Genomic DNA, 21,882 nt, shown 5'->3' with positions numbered 1-21,882 from the left:
GGTTTGGAGAGTGAATCCTGATCCTCACATAGCTGAAACTCCAGAACAAGTGAATAGGCTTTCTTCCCTGGAAGAATGGGGGTAAGTTTCACTCTGCTCTCTGAGCTGTGCCCGGGGGGTGCTAGTCTACCCAACACTGTTTCAGATCTTGAGGCAGGGAAATGCAGCCCCTCCCACCTCTGCCACTAGATCCTTGGGCTCAAGGAGCTCCCCTGTGAGGGCTGCCCTAGCCCAATGGCCAGGGCAGAGCCGTGGTGGCTGGCAGAGGCCACTCCAGTAGAATCACAAAGGTGAGGCAGGGGTGATAGCCCTGGGAGATGATGGGTGCCTGGCACTCCCCAGTCAGCTTTGGCCATTGGGGCTGCAGCATGGGGATATGGCTGGTGTACCCAGGAGCTTTGATCTGTTAGACTTGCAGTGGTTCTCAACCTGTGGGCCGCGACCCCTTTGGGAGTCAAACAACCCTTTCAAAGGGGTCACCTAAGACCATCGGAAAACATATATATAATTACATATTGTTTTTGTGATTAATCACTATGCTTTAATTATGTTCAACTTGTAACAATGAAATTGGGGGTCACCACAACATGAGGAATTGTATTAAAGGTTCGCAGCATTAGGAATGTTGAGAACCAGTGTGTTAGAGGGAGATGCAGCCCTGCTCTCACAAGGTAGGGGGTGGAGCATCAGTGTTGCCCCAACCCCTGAGTCTCTGACTCAGGTGAGTCCAATAGGCTTCCACTTCTTCCCAGGAAAGGGATCTCCTTCACACATGGTCTAGGTAGGCACTTCTCAAAAGTCTGCTTTTGCGTGGGTCATGGAGCAAGTCCTAAAAGACCTTTAAGTCCTGGGCACCTGCCCTTTAAAAGAGGAATATCCTGTACCCTACACCCCTAGGGTTCTTCTGGACACAAACCTTGTTGGTTTTTGAAGGCAGACACTCTGTGGATTCAAGTTTCTGATGCAGGTCCCCAGAGAGCCTCATGTGGGGCACAAACCCCTAAGTCCTCAAGGATGGGCTTCACATGTGTGATATCCTTCCAGCGCAGACACTACTCCTGTTCCCATATCTATCTCCCTGCCTTCTGTGGAACCCTAGTCACTGCGTAGGTATTGCAGGGTCAAACTCCATGTGTGAGGACTCAAGCTCCTCTGTACTTTCCTCTTCTGTGTCCTGTGACAGCAGCTGCTTTGACCTTAGCTCCTTGTAGCCCCAAGGGAAAATGCATACCCTGCTCCTCCCTCCTCTACAGTCTCCTGGTAGATCTCAGGATTGGTTGGGTCATGGATGAGACACAAAATAATTGGAGGCTCCTACCCCAAATTTGGATCATAAATGCTGGAAATGATAAACCAGGGATAGATATTAAATGACATCTACCCTGATAGAATGTCTATCCCTGATCCTGCAGCCAGAGGCTAACTGCATGTGGCCTCTGGGCTGTTTTTAGTACCTGGACCACTAGCTGGAAAACACGTCTGTTCTCCTTCAGCCTCATTCTTTATCAGGTTCCCTTCACGTATGATGACCATGGCACTAGTAGACACTGTTAGCAAGTCGAATTCCTCTCCATGCAGTCTTTACAGTTTTTTCCCTTCAGAGAAGAGAGCAAAGGGAAAATTTATTAACTGATACTCAGATCATTTTTTTACCACCAAACTTTGGCAACCATCATGACATGAATATCTACTGAGACCTTTTCTTTCTTTATTGCTTCATAGTCCCATGTACTTGAAGTTCCTGAGAGAGCTCCTGATCCTAGACTATAGCCGCAGGGCCATACCGAGTCCAGGTGGGAGAGTGAGCATCACTGTGTTACCGCTCCGTGATACCCTCTGGTAACTTAAGAAACATTCAAGCCTGTGAGGAAGTTTTGTGTATTTATTTAAGCCAAACTGCCCACAATTGCTGGGAGCAGAATCTCAATGGATTGAGATAATGCTCTAGAGAATGGTAGTTTTGCATCTTATATTATACACAAGAGGCCTGGTGCATGAATTCATGCACTGGTGGGTCCAGCCAGCCCTCCCCAATGGAGGCCAATCCGGGTTGGGGTCAGGTGGGGCAAAGGGCCACAGGGGGTTTGCCGAAAGGCCCTGCCCCAGATCAAGGTGTGAGGGCCACTTGGGGGTGGTGCCAGCCAGAGGCAAGGTGCCAGGGTAGTTCTGTTTGTTCTGTTCCTTCTGCTGTTCGGTCGCTGGGTTTTTATTATATAGGATTAGAATCAAAAGAGAAGATATAAGTATGTTATATGGAATCCATTGATGATAGATTAGTGAGGCTGAGGCAGAAGAAAGGAAAGAGGGGAGGGTACAGAACCCTGGGGTTGGATAAAAAGTAAAATAATAGACATATTCCACTTTTACTTAGGTGGGTGTAGGATAGTTAACTGTAACAATTAACTCAATAACAATGAGGGTATCTGTGGTCTCTGTACTGTGGTGTATGTGCTTTGAGGGGTCCAGAAAAAAAGGAAATTACCTGGACATTCCAACTCTATGTTATTATAGGTGCAAAAGGACAATAGACAGGCTCAGTTAAAGTAAAGATTGACTTTGTCAGGCAAAAAGGCCAGCCTAGGATATGACTAACCAACAAAAATGCTTTTTTATTTAATTTTTTTTTTAAATTTCAAACCATTCTTTGTGGTTATTTTAGGTCTCTGAATTTGCAAAGCTACCACACAGGCCTTTCCTGAGTTACATAGGTTAGCATGTGGTCCTTTTTGTCCACACCTCTTTGACCAGCATCCTTTGCAATTTGGATGGTCATTACCATCTTGTGACCTGTGAGATATAAGCTGTCTGGGTCACTTAGCTGAGCTGAGGATACAGGACAGGAGGCAGGGCATGCTGACATTGGCTGCCTTAGGGAAGCTATTAGTGGCGTTCTTCACAGTGCTATGGGAGGTACTTTATTTCTGTCATCTCAGACTTTTAAGAAGCCAGACTTAGTAGATGTCTGTGAAACCACTACAGTTTAAGTAAGCCTAGAGCTAGAGAGGGAAAATTACATTGTGAAAGCCCATAGGCATAGCATCCAAGGGCTATAAAGATACACAGGTGGTTATAAAAGTCACAATCCCCTTATGAAAAATGAAACCTAAGCATATTAACTGGCATTTGGGGTCTATATGAAATTCTCCTAAATCCAAACGCACTTTCCACATCAGGCTAATTTTGCTATCAACAATCTGGCCTTTTAAGGAAGCTGATCTTCCACTTTATTATGGCCTCATGAGTTTTCCAGACAAAAATAACAAAAGAACAAATTAGAAAACTTATCCAATATTGCCATTCAAGGAAGAAAGAATCCAGGCCTGATGTTAACCTTTTGTTCTCCATAATCTAACATAACTTCCAATCCATTCTTCTTAACTCATCCTATGTCTTACTCATCACCTGCTCTCCATGTCCTTCATCTTCTTGTCCTGAAAGCTATCATCATCTCTCCCCTGAGCAACTGTATGTGCATCCAACTCATCTTTCCAATCCTCCACTGGATCCATCGATTACTCCACACCCAACACTGGTGATTACTTTTGCTCTCAGCTCTAAACGTTACCTAATTCACTAAGTGCCATAGGTCACTGCAGGCTCATGTGATTCAGGAGGCCTAGCAGTTTTCTCACACGAGCCACACTGGCATTTTCCATCTCAGACAATGTGGTGCATCTTCAATTGACGGGTCATTTCCTTTACAAAATAATTTTCTTTTCTCTCCCATATGCCTTACTTCCTTCATCTTCCTCAGGTTTCAGTTCAGCCCTTAGGTATTTCAGTCTGAATTGCTGGACAACCCGTTATCTGCCCCAATAATTTGATTTCCCAACAACATGCACATCTCTCTAGTAGTGTTTTTCACATCAGCTTGTATATACATATGACTTAATTTACTGTTACTTTCCAGGTAGATGTCAGGGTCACAGTGGCTTAAACTCTCTGTTTAGACTCATTTCTGTGTGTGGGTATTAGTTTAGTTGTTAGCATGTAATTCATAGTGATGAAAAATTAGTTGAATGATCTTGCCTAATATTTTGAGATTTCTTTTGCAAGACTGATATTTACTTCATCTGTGTTTCTATTTTTTCAGATATGTGACTTGTGTGATCCTATGAACATCTTTATGCTATCTCCCTCCCCATCATCAATATACATACACACCATTAGGCTCCTGTCCATATTTTTGGCATATTTCCAGGCAAACATGAAATTGTACTATTTATCCAACAAGACTCCCCAGAACCTCCTAAGTTACCTATTTTGTCTTTAATTAACCCTGTAAGGTAGGAAGGGGGACCCTGAATACATTAGGATCATTGCAACTCTGTTTTGAAAATAAATGGTCTCCGTAAGTCACTCACTAACTTTATGTACACATCTGATAAAGGGTTTGCTCATGACATTTACACAAACACATTGTCACATATTATCTATACTAATAAAAGGGTAAATGCTAATTAGAATGGATAGACCAGAAATCTTCTGGATGTCCTTCCAGACGTCCTTCCAGACAAAGCCATGGTGGTGGGGGCCAAGGCAGAGGTGGTTAGGGCCGATCAGGCTGCCAGGGGAGAGCTCTTAGGGGCAATCAGGCCAGCAGGGGAGAGCACGTAAGGGTGATTAGGCTGGCAGGAGAGAGCAGTTAGGGGAGATCAGGCCAGCAGGGAAGAGTACTTAGAGGCAATTAGGCAGGTAGTGGAGCAGTTATGGGCTTCAGGCAGGCAGGCAGAGTGGTTAGGGGAAATCAGGCAGGCAGGTAGAGTGGTTAGGGGCGATCAGGCAGGCAGGTAGATGAGCGAATAGGAGCCAGTGGTCCTGGATTGCAAGAGGGATGTCTGACTGCCAGTTTAGGCATGATACCCAGAGCAGGTCTTTCTGATAAAGGAACATGGAAAGAGATTGTTAACGGAAGGATGAAAGTGAGTCCTACTGATACCAGGGTAGCAATGCCTGATGAAAGAACAGGTATAAAAGCCCAGACCCAAACGTGGTTTGGAGATGTGTTTGGTATAGGAAAGATTAAGCTGGAGAGATGCTGGGTCACACAAACATTTTTTCTTTGTAAAAACGCCTCAGGTCATCTTTGGTTTAGTAAGAGTAAATGACAATAACAACCATTGCACAGATGAAAATCTTAAATAAAAGTATTTAAAACTCTTATGTGCCTGGCTGGAATTTCTCAGTGGTTGGAGTGTTGGCTTGTGCATGGAAGGGTCATGGACACTTACCAGGGTTGCAAGTTTCATCACCACCCAGATTTGTGTACCAGTGGCAGACAACCAATTTATCTGTCTCTTTCAAATTCATGTCTGTCTGTCTGTCTGTCTGTCTCTCTCTCTCTCTCTCTCTCTCTCTCTCTCTCTCTCTCTCTCTCTTTCTTTCTCTACCCCTTCCTACCTTCCACTCTGTCTAAAAATCAATGGCAAAAAAATCCTCAAGTGAAGACTAACAAAAATATTAAAATAAATAATATTGGTACAAATAGTCTTTTTTTCTAGGTCACCATGCTCCTTGCCTTGTCTCTCTACTTTTCCTTTTTTGTCCTTTTACATCCGTTTTTGCTCCATCCTTCATTTCTACACAATTAGCAACATTTATTCCTACCATTCTTACTCTGCCCCCATTAATGTTTCCAATCAGGCAGAGATCAGTGAGGAACAGAAGCCTCAGATCAAGAGAGAAACGAGCATGGGAGCAGCTGCGATGGCTTCAGGAATCGTGGTGAACATGAAGAAGGAGGTAACCTGCCCCATCTGCCTGGAACTGCTAACAGAACCCATGAGCCTGGACTGTGGGCACACATTTTGCCAAGCCTGCATCACTGCACACAACAGAGAGTCCATGATCTGCCAAGGAGAGACCAGCTGCCCTGTGTGCAGGATCAGTTACCAGCCTGAGAACATGCGTCCCAATCGACATGTGGCCAACATTGTGGAGGCGCTTAGGGAGGTCAAGTTGAGCCCACAGGAGGAGCAAAAGACAGATCTCTGTGTGCGCCATGGGGAAAAACTCCTGCTCTTCTGCCAGGAGGATGAGAAAATCATTTGCTGGCTTTGTGAGCGGTCTCGAGAGCACCGTGGTCACCACACCTTCCTCATGGAGGAGATTGCCCAGAAGTACAAGGTAACAGACTGGGATGGAGGAAAGACAGGGCAGAAAATAGCACTTGATGGGAAATCTCAACTTTTGTATTTCACTGTAATTATCTTGCCACCACAGTCCTGAGGCCTATGATCACTTTTCTTCCTATGTTCACCTTCCAAGGCCTGAAGGGCCTTTCGATACATTCCACACAATTACATATGATGAGCAGACTCTAAAAGAGAGTAGGTATTTTCAGACCTTGTGCTAATAGGTAGAGGTTTTGTGCACAAGCAAAGCTGTCATCATCTCTTTAGACATGAGGAGTGACTGGGCAGCTGGGTGGATGGAGACCTAAGTTCTTTCTTTACTACAGGATCAAGTATTTTCTTCCAGGGTAGTGGTTCTCAACTTTCCTAATGCCATGACCCTTTAATACAGTTCCTCATGTTGTGGTGACCCCTAACCATAAAAGTATTTTTGTTGCTACTTCATAACTGTAATTTTGCTACTGTTATGAATCATAATGTAAATATCTGATATGCAGGATGTATTTTCATTGTTACAAATTGAACGTAATTAAAGCATAGTGATTAATCACAAAAACAATAGGTAATTATATATGTGTTTTCCGATGGTCTTAGGTGACCCCTGTGAAAGGGTCGTTCGACTCCCAAAGGGGTCTCGACCCACAAGTTGAGAACCATTGTTCTAGGGCAAAGAGAACCAGTCTTCTCTTGATATAGTAATGGTGACTTCTATCATCTGAGTTTTAAAGAACATATAACCACTTCATGTATCCTTCTAATCACAGATTCTAATGGTCATTTTACAGTTTCTTTAGAGATGACCCTGATTTCTTCCCATTAATCCTCTCTTCTGATGAGGAGAGAGCCCATAGCTTAACCCTGAAGTGATTCCTCTCCCATAGGAAAAGCTCCAGGCAGCTCTGGACAGGCTGAAGGCAGAGCAGCAGAAAGCTGAAAAATTGGATGATGACCTTGAAGAAGAGGGAACTTCCAAGAAGGTAGGAGGAGACTCTTTCTGGTAATTAACCAAGAATCTGGGCAGGACTTTGTGTTTTAGTCACAAGGAGCTCCCTTCCTTCTTGTTTTCTGACAGTTGATATGTCCAGAGTCATTGATCAGCCATTCTTTATCCTTTCCCTGGTAGGGATAGGGCTGGAAATAAGCATGTCACAAATTAATGCTCCTCTGCTTCCATTTCCATTCCCTCTGAGAACATCCAATTCAGATACTTTCTTTTCTGGCTCCCAGTCTGCTTGATAACCTTATTCCATGTCTTTCTTTCTCACTCCTGAAGGATCAAATAGAAAATGAGCTGAAAAGTTTCCAAAATTACTTTAAACAACTGAGGGGTATCTTCACCAGTGTGGAGCAAAAGGAGCTGCAAAGGCTGAAGAAGGAGGCGGTAGAGAATCTCATTGACCTGGCTCAGGCTAAGAGTGAGCTGACCCAGCAGAGGAATTTGCTGAGAGATCTCATCTCAGATCTGGAGCATCGGTTGCAGGGGTCAGCAGTAGAGATGCTGCAGGTAAGACTTAGAAATAAGCCCCAGCATCTGAACTTAAGGAAAATTAAGACTAAGTTTCCTTCTCTGCTGTGTGGCTGTGTTGTTTGTGGTGTTGCCACTGAGGTTCCATTGGTCTTGCTGTGACCCTTCCCTGCATCTGTTTCAGAGGTTATTGAAATTGTTGAATGCATGAATAACAAGGAAAAATCTGGTTCTTATTAATGTATCAATTAAAGTACAAAATTGACTGTGAAGAGAAGATTCCTTGTATTCTGTAGGCACCTGTATTTGTGATCTACCTAGAACTTCATTCAGGTATCTCTTCATGATCCACGACTTGTTCTTTTTCTTTTTAGAATAAGTTGAAATTTTTCTGTTCTTTCTGAATTTTCTGAATAAATAATTGTGATGAATTGGCATTATGTATTTTTTAATTATTCAATAGATTCACCAGTGAAACCATCTCACTCTGAACCTTTATGTTAATGGCAAAGTTTAAAATATTTTTTTTTACTTGTATTAGGTTTTCTCAGTGTTTTTTTTATATATATATTTCTTGAGTCGGTTCTGGATAATGTACATCTTTATAGAAATTTGTCCATTTTAAGTTGTCAGATTCATAAGCATGAAATTAATCATTATAATTTATTAGAATATTTTTCATTTCTACAATACTAATAGTAATGGCTCCTTTTATTCCTGATTTTGTGATTATTTTTGGCCAAGTTAGTTATCATTGGTTAAGGTCACTGATTTTTCTTTGTTTTTTTTTTAATATATTTTTATTGATTTTAGAGAGGAAAGCAGAAGGAGAGAGAGATAGAAACATCAATGATAAGAGAGAATCATTGATCGACTGCCTCCTGCACACCCCTACTGGGGATTGATCCTGCAACCTGGGCATATGCCTTTGACCGTAATTGAACCCAGGACCCTTCAGGCCACAGGGCAACGCTCTATCCAGTGAGCCAAACCACCCAGGGCTCATTGATGTTTTTTAAGAATAAATTTTACTGCTATTAATTAATTAATTTATTTATTTACTTTTAAGCTTTCTATATCACAGGTTTCTGCTCTCACTTATATAGTATCCTTGGTGTGTGTATATGTAAATGCACATTCATATATGAAAGTGTGCATGTGTTTCTGAGTGTGTGCACTGTATTTAATTTGTTCTTCTTTTTCTAATTTCTTACAGTGAGATATTTTTGTTTATTTCATTTTGTTAATCCTCACCCTAGGATATTTTTTCCATTAATTTTTAGAAAGAGTGAAAGAGAGGGAGGGAAGCAGATAAGGAGGAAGAGGGAGAGAGAGAGAGAGAGAGAGAGAAACATCAAGTGAGGGAGGCACATTCATTGGTTGCCTCCGACACACACCCCAAAGGAGGCCAGGGATCAAACCTGCAACACAGGTACAGGCCCTTCACCAGAAATTGAATGTGGGAGTCTTTGGTTCTGGGGACAACACTCTCACCACTGAGCTATACCACCCAAGGCTTAAAGTAGGAATTTTGACCCCTGATTGACAGTCTTTTCTCTTACAGTTTTTACTGTTATAAATGCATTGTTTTAGCTGTATTCCAGACATTTGTATTATTTACTTATCTGTTTGTTTTCTATTGATTTCAGAGAGAAATTGAGAGGGAGAGAGAGAGATAGAAACATCAATGATGAGAGACAATCATTGATCAGCTATCTCTTGCATGCCCCCTACTGGAGATGGAGCCTGCAAACCTGGTGTGTGCCCTGACTGGGAATTGAACATTGACCTCCTGGTTCATAGGTCAGCCCTTAAGCACTGAGCTCCACCTGCTGGGCCTTGTTATTTTGAATCAGTTTAACTTTTTTTCAAATTTTCTTTGTTGTTTTTATCTTAACCTTTGGAATATTTGAGTTGGTGTTGTTTAATGTACAAACACCTGGTGATTTTTCACTTTTTTTTGTTACATATTTTAAATTTAATTCAGTTCTAATCAGAAAGCATATGTTTTATCATTTCAACCTTATAGATGTGTTGATTTGCTTTTTCTACTAAAATTTTATATGTCCATATTTGTTATGTGAATTTGAAAACAACTTGAAGTGTGTATTGATTGGGTGAAAGGGTCTTTATTTGTTAGGTGGAGATGGTTGACAATGTTGGTCATGTGTTCTACATCATGATGATTTTCTTCTTTACATTTTTGCTTTTTATTTTCTCTTTTTCTTAAGTCTCTTTAACCTTCCTTATAATACTGATTTGGTGGTGATTATCTCCTTGAGCTTTTTCTTATCTAGGACGCTCTTTATGTCTCCTTCAATTTTAAATGATAGCCTTGCTAATAATAATCCTATATAATAAAAGAGAAACATGGTAATCAGCTGTAACTTCGCTACCCTTCCCATTGCCTAATCAGCAAGATATGCAAATTAACCCCCAACCAAGATGGCGGCCGGCAGCCAGGCAGCTGATGCGAACAGGGAGGCTTGCTTGCTCCAGTGACGGAGGAAGCCAGGTTCCCCGCCTGCCGCTGCCGGCCTCTCAGCTGCTCTCTAAGAAACATTGTTACAAATATAGAAGCTAAACAAAACCTCAGAAACCTGCTTTCAGTCAGCCGGGATCTCAGAGTTGGAGTCGCAACAAAGTTTCAAATACAGAAGGTAAACAAAGCCCAGAAATCTGCTTTCAGCAGCCAAGGTCTCAGAGATGGAGCCGAGCCTCAGAGCTAAAGATGGCTCTCAGCTCCAGTGACAGCCATAGAAGGTAAATAAAATCCCAGAATAAAAAAGAAAAAAGAAATAAAAGAGAGGTTGGGAGCTTCAGTCACCTGCCAGCCTGAAACAGCCCTCAGCCCCTCACCCAGACTGGCCAGGCACCCCAGTGGGGACCCCCACCCTGAAAGGGCTGTGACTAGCTTCAAATAGCCATCATCCCCTCATCCAGGCTGGCCAGGCACCCAAGCGGAACCCCCTCCCCGATCTGGGACACCCTTCAGGGCAAACCAGCCGGCCCCCACCCGTGCACCAGGCCTCTATACTATATAGTAAAAGGGTAATATGCCTCCCAGCACCGGGATCAGCGGAGCAGCGAGGCCTCACTGCCCCTGTGTCAAGCGGAGCCATGAGGCCTCCCAGCACCAGGATCAGCTGAGCAGCGAGGCCTCACTGCCCTGGTGTCAAGCAGAGCCGCAAGGCCTCCCAGCACTGGGATCAGCGGAGCCGCGAGGCCTCCTGGCCCCTGGAGCAGCATGACAGGGGGCAGCGCCCAAACCCCCTGATCGGCCCTGCTCTGTGCCTGAGAGGAGGGAGCTCCCCAACCCCCTGATCGGCCCTGCTCTGTGTGTGACAGGGTAGAGCTGCAACCTCCCCATCGGCCCTGCCTTCAGCATGACAGGGGGTGGCGCCCCAACCCCCCAATCGGCTCTACCCTGAGCGTGACTTAGGGTGGCATCGCAATTTCCTGATCCGCTCTGGTCTGTGCATGGCAGGGGGGATCTCCCCAACCCCCTGATCGGCCCTGCTCTGTGGGTGATGGGGGGAGCTCCCCAACCCCATGACCGACCCTGCTCTGTGTGTGACAGTGTACGGAGCCCAAACCCCCCTGATGGGCCCTGCTATGTGCATGACAGGGGGCAGCACACCAACCCCCTGATCAACTGGCTCTGTATGTGACAGTGGAGGCACCACAACCCCCTGATCTGCCCTGCTCTGTGTGTGACAGGGGGTGGCGCTGCAACCTCCCCATTGACCCTGCCTTGAGTGTGACAGGGAGTGGCACCCTAACCCCCCAATCCGCCCAACCCTGAGTATGACTGAGGGTGGCATCGCAACCTCCTGATCTGCCCTGCTCTGTGCATGACGGGGGTGGTGCCCCAACTCCCCTATTGACCCTGCTCTGAGCCCGACCAGGGGCTGCACCTAGGGATTGAGCCTGCCCTCTGCCACCCGAGAGCAGGCCTAAGCCAGCAGGTCGTTATCTTCCTAGGGGTCCCAGACTGTGAGAGGGTACAAGTGGGGCTGAGGAACACTCCCCCTCACCCCCCGCCAGTGCACAAATTTTTGTGCATGGGGCCTCTAGTAATGACAATAATAATAATAAATAGTCTTGCTGGGTAGAATAATCTAGGTTGTAGGTGTTTGCTTTCCATCACTTTGAATATTTCATGCCACTCCCTTCTAGCCTGCAAAGTTTGAGTTGAGGAATTAGTTAGGATTCTTAGGGAGCCCCCTCATAGGTAACTAACTGCTTTTCTCTTGCCACTTTTAAGACTTTTTTTCTTTGTGTTTTTTAATTTCTCACTGGGTGTTTTTTATGCTTTCTATCTCCATTCTATGTTTCCTCTCTCTTTGTTGAAGTTCTCAGTCAAATAATCTATTCTTTCCCTAAGTTCCTTGAGCGTTCTTATAACCAGTATTTAGAATTCTGCATTTTGTAAATTGCTTGCCTCCATTTTGTTTAGTGATTTTTCGGAAATTTTTTTCCTGATCTTTCATCTGGGACATGTTTCTTTGTCTCCTCATTCGGCTGCCTTCCTATGTTTATTTCTGTGTTTGGTATATCTGCCACATCTCCCAGCCTTGGCAGAGTGGCCTTATGTCATAGGCTTCCCTTGGGGCCCAGTGATGCAGCTTGTGTTCAGCTGAACCAGGTTCTCTAGGGGTGTCTCACGTTTGGGGTGTGCATGCTTTCTTGTTGTAGTTGAGCCTTGATTGCCATTGGCACATCAGTGTGTGGGACTGCCTCTCAGGCTGAGTTGGGGTCCCATTTTATAATGTTCACATGTGGGTGTGGTACCAGCCAGTTTCATTTTTCCCTCCTACCAGCCTTGAGGTGACTTTTTTAAAAAAATATATGTTTATCGATTTTAGAAAGAGGATGTAACAAGGAGAAACCTGTGATGAGAAACAAGGTCAGATGACTGAAAATAGTTAGCAATATGGAATAAACTGTTTAGACCCTGAAACACAGTAAATATTGTAGTGTTTAAAATAGTGACCAAGTGGATATTGGTAACATGGACGAAGGTGTAGAAAAGAGGAGGTAATTTGTTTGTTGAAAAGTAATATACATAGTAAATATCCTAAGTTACTGGTTCCCGTGGCTTCTTTACTAGGCATTTTATTAACCTGCTCTCACATTCAGACCATCTCTATTCCCACCAGATCAGGGGGTGGAGAGGGGAGATGTGTTGAAGTTTTGTTAGTGAAAGAGCTTATTACTTCATGACTTATAGTGTCTCTTTCCTCCTTAGGATGTGAAAGGCATTATGGAAAGGTATGTATGGGAGACCAGCGATGGTCTTTTTGTGCTGTAAAAAGTGTTTAAAGACATTAATGATACCTGGTGATTAATAAGAATAAAATATTGCTCAGGGCAGAAACATTTGGATGTAGTTTTATCTTAAATTTCTGTCAAATATGGCTTGTGTATTCTATACCTATTGACAATGAACCAGATTTTAGGTAGGCAATTTACTTGAGGGGAGTTGCAAAGTTTGGGTTAGTAGCAGTTAAACATAAGATGTTGCAGGATCAGACCCATCTGACTTCATACATTCTATGCATTCAGCATGCCTGTATCTAACTCAGATTTTCACATGTAACAGGTGATGTATTGACTATGGGAATGTCATGTCTTCTTTACCTCCTAAGCACTCAGAATTTGAGACAACTCCTTTATATTTAAATTTCTGCTCTCTGAATAGAAGATATGATTCTCTTTATTTTCCAAAAGCTGACTTGAATATCAAGGAATATTTTGACCTTGGGAAAAATAGTTGATCCATCTTGGTCATGCACTTTTGAAATCTGAATGGAAGGGCAGTATCTTTGTGTCTAAATTTGAACACCTACTTGACTGCATTAATCTATTCCAAACACATGAAATTCAGACCACTAGTAGTATAGCATTCATAATATCTTATTTTCCAAATGTTGTATTTTTTCTCAGAGAACCTGAAATCTCAGATGTAGTTCTGGAGGCCTCCTACTGGGCAGTGGAATTTAAAGGTCTTGGTTCTTCCCAGACAGTATTTCCACACTTGATATATCTCAAACGTAAGGAACCATGTTCTGCATCCTCACATTCTTGTCATATTGCTGGGAATTTACATCCATGTCACGACGTTTCCTTATACTAATTTATTTCAAGGTACCAAATTTTGCATTTTAAAGAAATTCACTATGGCACATAATTTCATATGATTTTTAGGAGTTAGAAAGAGAGAGGATAGTTATCACTGTGAAAGGAATAAACTACTTCTGAGAGGTCAGCGCCTTTCCAAGGGCAGACAGCAGTCAACGGGGAAAGTGGATTGAGCACATTTCTTCTGGTGCCAAGATCTGAAGTCTACTCTCTCCTTTCTCAGGGGTCCTTGAATGGGACTCAAGTACTCCTTGGGTTGAGTAGATAAAATCAGTAGTTTTGGAGAGACAAAAATTCAGAGGTGTGTGGATCTATTTTGTTGTCTCTAGGAGTAAGACCTTCACTCTGAAGAAGCCAAAAACTCTCCCCATGAAGCAAAGGAGAGTGTTCCAAGCTCCTGACCTGAGAGGGGTGCTGGAAGCCTTTACTGGTGAGGAATGCTAGAGCAATGGGTGGCTGTGAGATTTTTTTTATGGTTGGGGTTAAAGTTCAGGTTTTAGGTGTTGCTGGAAGAGAATTAGGAAAACGAATATTACATGCTGGTTATAAGAGCATATTCAATGTGGTCAGTTGTCTTGTTCATCCCTATTCCATGTACTAACTTACATAAACCCCAGTCTTTCCCTCATCTGCAGAGAAAATAGATGTTGATGCAGAATTTTTTGCCTATATTTGATGTTATGGATTTTTTTCTAATTTCAGAACTCACAGATGTGCGACGCTACTGGGGTAAGGAGAAATCACAATATCACAAAGTCACCTTGTCCTCATTTTCTTTTAGAATTTTGCATTTTCTGCTAGGTCTCTCATATAACGACTCAGGTTTTCCCTCCCAACACCCACATATATGTTATATTTCTGCAGTGTTTACTGCTCCTCAAGAACCAAATCAAATGCTTCCCATTTCCCACTCACTTTATTCTCAATATCTGTCTTACAATGCCACAAATAAAGTATGTCCAATTCCTCACCCAACCCTGTAATTTTTCTACAGAACACGTGACCCTGGATCCTCCCACGGATAAATCAAATATTGTCATTTCTGTGGGTCGGAGACAAGTGAGACCTTCCCGTTTTGGGTTACTCGGAGGTGATAATGTGGATTTTGGTGTCCTGGGATCACCTTCTATCACATCAGGGAAGCATTACTGGGAGGTGGAAGTATCACAGAAACGTGCCTGGATTATGGGGGTATATGGAGAAAAATATCCTGACTCCAATAGAATGGATTTTATAAAACTAGTTAACAATAGTCAGCCTGTTTGCTCTATATTTCAACCTAAATATGGCTACTGGGTTATAGGGTTACAGAACCATTCTGAATATAAGGCTTTTGTGGATTCTGCCTCCTCTGACCCCATGACCTTAACCCTGTACCTGAGTGTTCCTCCCCGTCGTGTTGGGGTTTTCCTAGACTATGATGCTGGCACTGTCTCATTTTTTAATGTCACTAACCATGGGTTTCTCATCTATAAATTCTCTTCATGTTCCTTTTCTCAGAAAATGTTTCCATATTTCAATCCTATGAAATGCCCTGCCTTAATGACACTGTGTTCTCCAGGTTCTTAAACCTCTTACACCTTCACCCACTTCTTTGGAGTGTCTCTTGCCTTGGGGGCATCTAATGAGCTGAGCTCACCTGCACTGTTCTTACTATCTTTTCCGGGCTTGTTTTTTTCCCATGTGAACACCCTTCATTCATCAATAAGGTGTACAATTTGCCGTATGCCATATTTTCCCAAAATCTTATTTGCATTCATAGAGAATCCTAATTCATCAGTTTTATCATCTCATGGAAAATGACTAATGCCTCATAACAAAGAGACATGTATGGAGGTAACATCTCTACCAAGTTCTACAATCCCATGTCCTCTGCCCCTGCCTGAGAAGATGAAGGAAAGCTTTTCAACAACTTTTATTGAAGACTTGAATAGAAGTCATTCACTACAGAATGAATCCTCAGAGGTCTGTCTGTTTACCCATGATGTTTGTTATTCATCAAGAAGTGAAGAAGAAGATATTAAATGTGGGGTTTTAATTGATTTCTTAGAGAGAGAGGAAGGGAGAGGTAGAGAGAGATAGAAACGTTGATGAGAGACAGACATTGAAGGGCTGTCTCCTGCATGCCACCTACTGAGGGTTGATCTTGTGTCCAGGAAATGTGCCGTGACTGGGTATTGCACCAGCAACCTCTTGGTACATGGGTCGATGCTCAAGCACTGAGCAACATCAGCCAGGCAATAAGAAAATATCATAAATAATATGTACTAAGAGTGTAAGTTCTGTGTCCTCATTTCTGAGTTCACATCCAATTTCTCCAAATATGCACAGTAAATTTTGAATAAAATACCTGAATGCTGATTTGTTTTCTTTAAATAATCCTGGTAATAAAACCATACCATAGTTAGTATCACTGTGAGAAGAAAAATGTCATTAAGTATATAACATGTAACTGTCTCAACTGAATAAATATTTCTCCACTAATTACTGAGAAATCTAAACTGTCAGTGTGTCATGAAACAGGTTTTGCTTTCAGGGGTACTTGGGCAGTTTTGACCAGTCTCATGTTTCAGATCCCAGGTATCTCTGTGCTGCTGTCTAGAATACTCCAGCTCTGCCAGTGTTACACAAGGCTGTGTGTATGAGTAAAAATTTTATTTTAAGTCTGGTGTTACTGCATATTAGCCTTGATCCCTTGATCAAATAATCTAAATTGTACACAATTCAGTTTCACATTTGTAAAATAATATGAAATTTACCTGATGTATTATTGTGAAAATTAAACCATAGAATAGTTTCAGTAATTTCTTTCATGGCTAGCACATAATTAGTCATCAAGTATACTGTTGATTCATTTTTGTTTGCCTCTCACAGTGACTGAAATAAATGATTTTAAAAATACATATTAGTTTATTTTCAACTTTACTATTCTTGCTTTGATTTAAGAAATAAAAATAACTTGATGAAAGAATTGTGAAATCTAGTGAAAAAGATAATCGATGAACAAAATGGAACCAGAAAAAAGGAACAGACTGGGCAGTATCTGAGGGGAGGTGGGTGAGGGGTGACTGGATAAAGAAGGTAAAGGTGTTATCTAAAGAACATATATGCATATCCCATGGACATGGACAAAAGACTTGTGAAGACCAAGGGAGGGGGGTTCAGGAGAAGGTTAATGTGGGAAAAGGAGGTTACAGGGGGATGTCTATCTGCAACAATGTCAACATTAAAATTTTTAATAAAAAATTTATTATTCACAGAAATGATTTAAGTACAATTGTGGGATTTCTTAACAGTGTTTTGTTGCCAAGTTCAGCCTTACTTTTGCAGTGAGGTTCAAATTTTCAAGAACAAGAGAAAAGCCAGTTCTCCAAAGATATAGGTGCATGATTTTGGCAATGAATATTCACACCATCCCCTTGTCTTTTGGAATTTTTATTCCCAAATCTGTCCTCAAAGAAGTAAAAGTTAAAATAAATACATTAATGAATTACCTAATCAATTAAATAGGCTCTCTTGTCAATTATTATCTGCTCTCATCTCTGCATGGCCACAGGAATATCTAAATTCCTCACTTTGGATTATCTTTGATGTAACAAGGGATTGCAAGGTGGATATTACAGTGTGTTTGTGTGAAGTTGATCTAAATTTTCCCTTGGACCTCTGCCTTCCTTACTCTCCGTTGCTATGGTGCCTGGGGCTATGCCTTACTAGCAATACTTCTCAATTATTGACAAATCAACTCCGGGAATTTTCAGTTATTGGAATTCTGGTCCTCCAATTCAGAATGAAGTCCGTAGTTACAAAGAAAAAAAGACCTGATGCTTAGATACCACATTTTTCAGGTCTTTGACACGACTGTCAAGACTGCTTAAGATCTGCCTCTGGTGAAGAGAGAGAGAGAGAGAGAGAGAGAGAGAGAGAGAGAGAGAGAGAGACCAGGCATACTATTTTTTATTGTTTTCTCTTTATTGGCCTCACTCTCCAGTGGGCTGACAGACTAGGGAAGTCCCCAGGACTGAAGACAAGCCTGTTCTTCCTCCTCTCCCCACAGTCAAAGGGCGGGGAGTTGAATCTGCAGTGAATGTGCATGCAGGCCTTGGTGGGATCCCAGTCCAATCTTCTGCAATACAGACAATTTCTTGCTTATGATTAAGTAGTATATGTAGATTTACTGGTTTTTAGGTTCAATGTATCTTATGCTATAACAAACAGCCAGATATTTTTTTCCAAGTGTTTGTCCCACTTTCCATTCTCACAGTGGATAAAAGAGAACAGGATGATTTGGGGTCTGGTGGTAAATGCAGAGATACACAGTAGAGTAATTTTTGGTGAGGTCTACATTTGATCTACAAAACTTGGTGACAGTTGAAGGGGAGTGGAGGACTCCACACATGGAGTGTTTTTATGTGGCGTGCATATAGGCAGGATAGGATGTGTGCCTCCCACAATCCCATATTCATCATATTACTCTTGCTTCCATTTGAATCTCTGATCTGAGTCCACATTCTAAGCCCCAGAGAACTATTGTGTTCCCTCCAGGCCCTGTGTGAGATGTTTTATGAGGTGCAGAGCTTGGAATGAGAAGGACAAAATCCTTTTGTTAATAAGGAGTATGGCAACTGGCTATTTATCAGATTTCACCTTTTAGCTCCCAAGACATCCCTTCTTTCAAAACTCAAACCACAGCATACGGTATACATTTTTTTGTAGGTTGAGGGAGGGCCACTTAGAGTTGTAAAGCCTGGGACCAATCTATAATTTGAAGATAACAGCTACAAGTGGGCCCTAATGTCTTTGAGCTTGTCTGTGAAGAGATTATAAAAATATTAATCAGGAAAATGTTTGAGGAAGTCAGAAGCCCAAGAGGGGCTGGGAGGGCTGGGGGAGTGGTGCTGGTGTCCTGGGAACTTCCTCTGAGACATTAAATTTAATGTGGAAAGACACCAGTGACAAAAACAGAACTTGCCAGGCCTATAGGAAACCAGGATGACCCATGCTCCTTCTCCCATCACGTAAAGTCCATCTCCACAGCCAAGCACGGTGCTGTGGTCCACATCCCAGCATATTATGTTCTGAGGCCCAGGGAATAATACATTCTCCTCAGGGCTCTGTGTTCCCTTTAGTCCCCACATCTCCTGTTGGAGAAATTCTCTGACTTCAGATCTATGATTTTTAACTGTTTCTGGACTGAAAATAGCACAGGGCACAGGCAGTAATGTGGTTAGAGTGTGGTGGTGTAGATAAAAAACAGACATTGAGGTAGGTATCTGAATACATCTTAGGAACAAAACAGAATGTGAGAAGAATTGTTGGTTAAAATTTCTTAAAAGAGTTTACATAAATGCTAACAATACCCTTTTGATTTATTGATTTTTAAATATTTTTTAAATAATTTTTAGAGAAAAAGGAAGTTAGAGGGATAGAGAGATAGAAGCATCAATGAGAGAGAAACATCAATGATCCACTGCATTCTGCTCACCCCATACTGGGAATTAAGCCCACAACCCAGGCATGGGCCCTTACCTGAAATGAAACTGGTGACCTCCTGGTTCCTGGGTCGATGCTCAACCACTGAGCAACACCAGCTGTGCTTGATTTATGAATACAGCAGTTATGTTGTCAGCAACACCAACAATAGAACAGAAGCATGATTATCATCAGCATGTTCAATGTAATTAAAATTATATCCATAGCAATATAACTGTATGTCTTTCTATTTAAATATCATTCCCTATATACCAATATTTTGTAACAAATCTGACACAATAAGAAATAACATAAAGAAGGTCCCTTCCTGCCTTCATTAATCTAATTGTTTTGGGATGTAAGGCTGGATGAAAGGAATACTCAATTATACTATTACTAGAGGCCCAGTGCATGGGTGTGTGTGTGTGTGGGGGGGGTGTTTGTGTCTGTGTGTGTGTGTGTCCCTCAGCCCAGCCTGCACCCTTTCCAATCTAAGACCCCTTGAGGGATGTCTGACTGCCCTCTCACAATCCAGGACTGCTGGCTCCCAACTTCTTACCTGTTTGCCTTCCTGATTGCCCCTAACTGTTTCTGCCTACCAGCCTGATCACCCCCTAACCACTCCCCTGCCAGCCTGATTGATGCCTAACTGCTCCCCTGCCATCCAAATTGCCCCTAATTGCCCTCCTCTGCAGGCCTAGTCACCACTAACTGCCCTCCCCTACAGGTCTGATCACCCCTAACTACCCTTCCTTTCAGGCCTGGTCCCTCCCAACTGCCCTCCCCTGCTGGCCTGATTGCCCACAACTGCCCTCCATTTCCAGCCATCTTGTGGGGGCCATCTTTGACCACATGGGGGTGGCTATCTTGTGTGCTGGAGTGATGGTCAATTTGCATATTACTCTTTTATTAGATAGGATGTGATGATGAAATGGAAAATAATACATTGGTGGGGGACAGGGTGAGCTACCTAAATCTGTGCCAGTAACCTGCATTCTGATGCACACTCTTGCTTGCTGATAAACCTCATTCTTATCTGTAATGCCTGTCCTGCATTGGAGAACCTGTTTCCCGAAATAGTCCCATTTTACAGAGGCCATAAACCATGAACCATATACAACCCCCTTAGGGGATTGGCAGCGCTGATGCAGACAGGTATCTGAGTATAATCTCACTTCCCCCATCCCAACTCAGGGAAGGTTACAAAGCCCGAGAAAAGTCAGGAAGCCTGATCCATATTTGGGGGACAAAGGAACTAAGGGGTATGAAGGGAAAGCTTTATCCATATTCATCACTTAGAATTTGGAGACTGCCTCCCATGAGTCATGGCACTAATGCATCTGCAATTAAAGGTTACTTTTCTGAATATCCTCTGAGAGCCCAGCTGATTAATTCTCTGTGCCACCTGGCAGCTTATCTGCAACAATGATAAAGGAAAAAAAATTTCAAGGTCTCAGAATGCACTTTGTGCAAAATTTACACACTTATCATTTGCACTTGCAAACCATCATGAGTTTATGTGTTGTTAGAAATGAATTCATTCGTACCCATGAAATGTAAACTGTCAATATGGGTCACCAAATGCATCTATATAAATTCCAGCTCCTGCCTCACAGACATGTGAATCAAGAAGAGTTTTAAGAGAAGGTTACCTTACTCAACTATAGTTACAAACAATACTAAAATGCCTGTGCTTTCCTTAAAAAGACATCAACATTTCAGATGTCCCCCATGTCTCCTGTGAATTAATGTGTGGAGATTGCCCAGCTCTGCACTCTTGTCAGTCAGGGACCCTTGTCTGGAGCTTCCACCAACTTATAGCTACAGCATCTGAAACATGTTTTCAGAAGGTTGATAATAGGGTACAAAAATATGTAGAGGAAATAGAAATGTTTCAGTTCTGCTTTTAAAAAATTACACTTATTTTTATTTTATTGCCATTTTATTTTTCTTATATACTTTGCAATGCATACATTGTACTTAAAATTTATTTGGATATATTTTCAGTTCTGCTTTGATTGATGGTGCAAAAGGTCCAAGTGTTTCCCAAAGAAGTGGTGAAAGTCAACACTTACGGAGGTGTGAGTGTTTTCCGGAGAAAGGTTCCCCTTGAAGAGCACCTTTTCTAAACCTCCATCCTCTTCCCACCTCCCAGTTGCTGGTAACATGTCACTGCCACAAATGTACCACATTATGTCTGGAAGGCTTTTGTTTCTAGGTCAGAAACAAAAACTGGTGGTTAACTGAAGGGCTAGATCAGATTTAATGGTGTTGTAGAAAAAATTTCTCAATTGGTTAAAAAAAATTCTAAATACAAGTTTTTATTAGCTGCTATTTAAAAAGAACATTTTTTCCTAAAATTCTAAGGACAGATACTACCATTCAGCTCAAATATCGGAGTTCTATCACTGGTTATCTTCCCATTATACTCTGCATTATGAAGGGCAGGTACCCAGACTAAATCATGGATCATGATTTTGTTAGGTTAGGTGGCTCAGGAGGCGGCGCAAGAAATAGAGATTCCAGTGAATCAGAAAAGAAAGTAAAAGAAAAGGTTTATTTCTGCGTCCCCGGGAGACCCACGTACCCCAAGACAGGGCACGTGGATTCACAGCAATAGGGAGGGGGGTGCTCTTTTTATACTGCAGTTGGGTGAGGGGCGGGGACATA

General features: G+C 42.3%; 1 protein-coding gene across 1 annotated transcript; it reads left to right on the top strand.

Annotated features, from left to right (window-relative positions):
• Positions 1-1,729: 1,729 nt before the first annotated feature.
• On the top strand, positions 1,730-15,312 carry LOC308524139 (tripartite motif-containing protein 5-like; the record flags this gene model as incomplete). The annotated part of the gene is made up of 8 exons (XM_081098287.1): positions 1,730-1,793; positions 5,644-6,126; positions 7,016-7,111; positions 7,408-7,638; positions 12,851-12,873; positions 14,073-14,173; positions 14,446-14,472; positions 14,738-15,312. The coding sequence occupies exons 2-8, from the start codon at positions 5,692-5,694 to the stop codon at positions 15,310-15,312; spliced, it is 1,488 nt and encodes a 495-aa protein (XP_080954413.1). The 5' UTR covers positions 1,730-1,793; positions 5,644-5,691.
• Positions 15,313-21,882: the final 6,570 nt, after the last annotated feature.

Source organism: Myotis nattereri (assembly GCF_964212035.1).
Source record: "Myotis nattereri genome assembly, chromosome: 9".
NCBI classification, from domain to species: domain Eukaryota; kingdom Metazoa; phylum Chordata; class Mammalia; order Chiroptera; family Vespertilionidae; genus Myotis; species Myotis nattereri.
The sequence above is the reverse complement of the archived record's forward strand: the minus strand, read 5'-3'. Positions and strand labels throughout refer to the sequence as shown.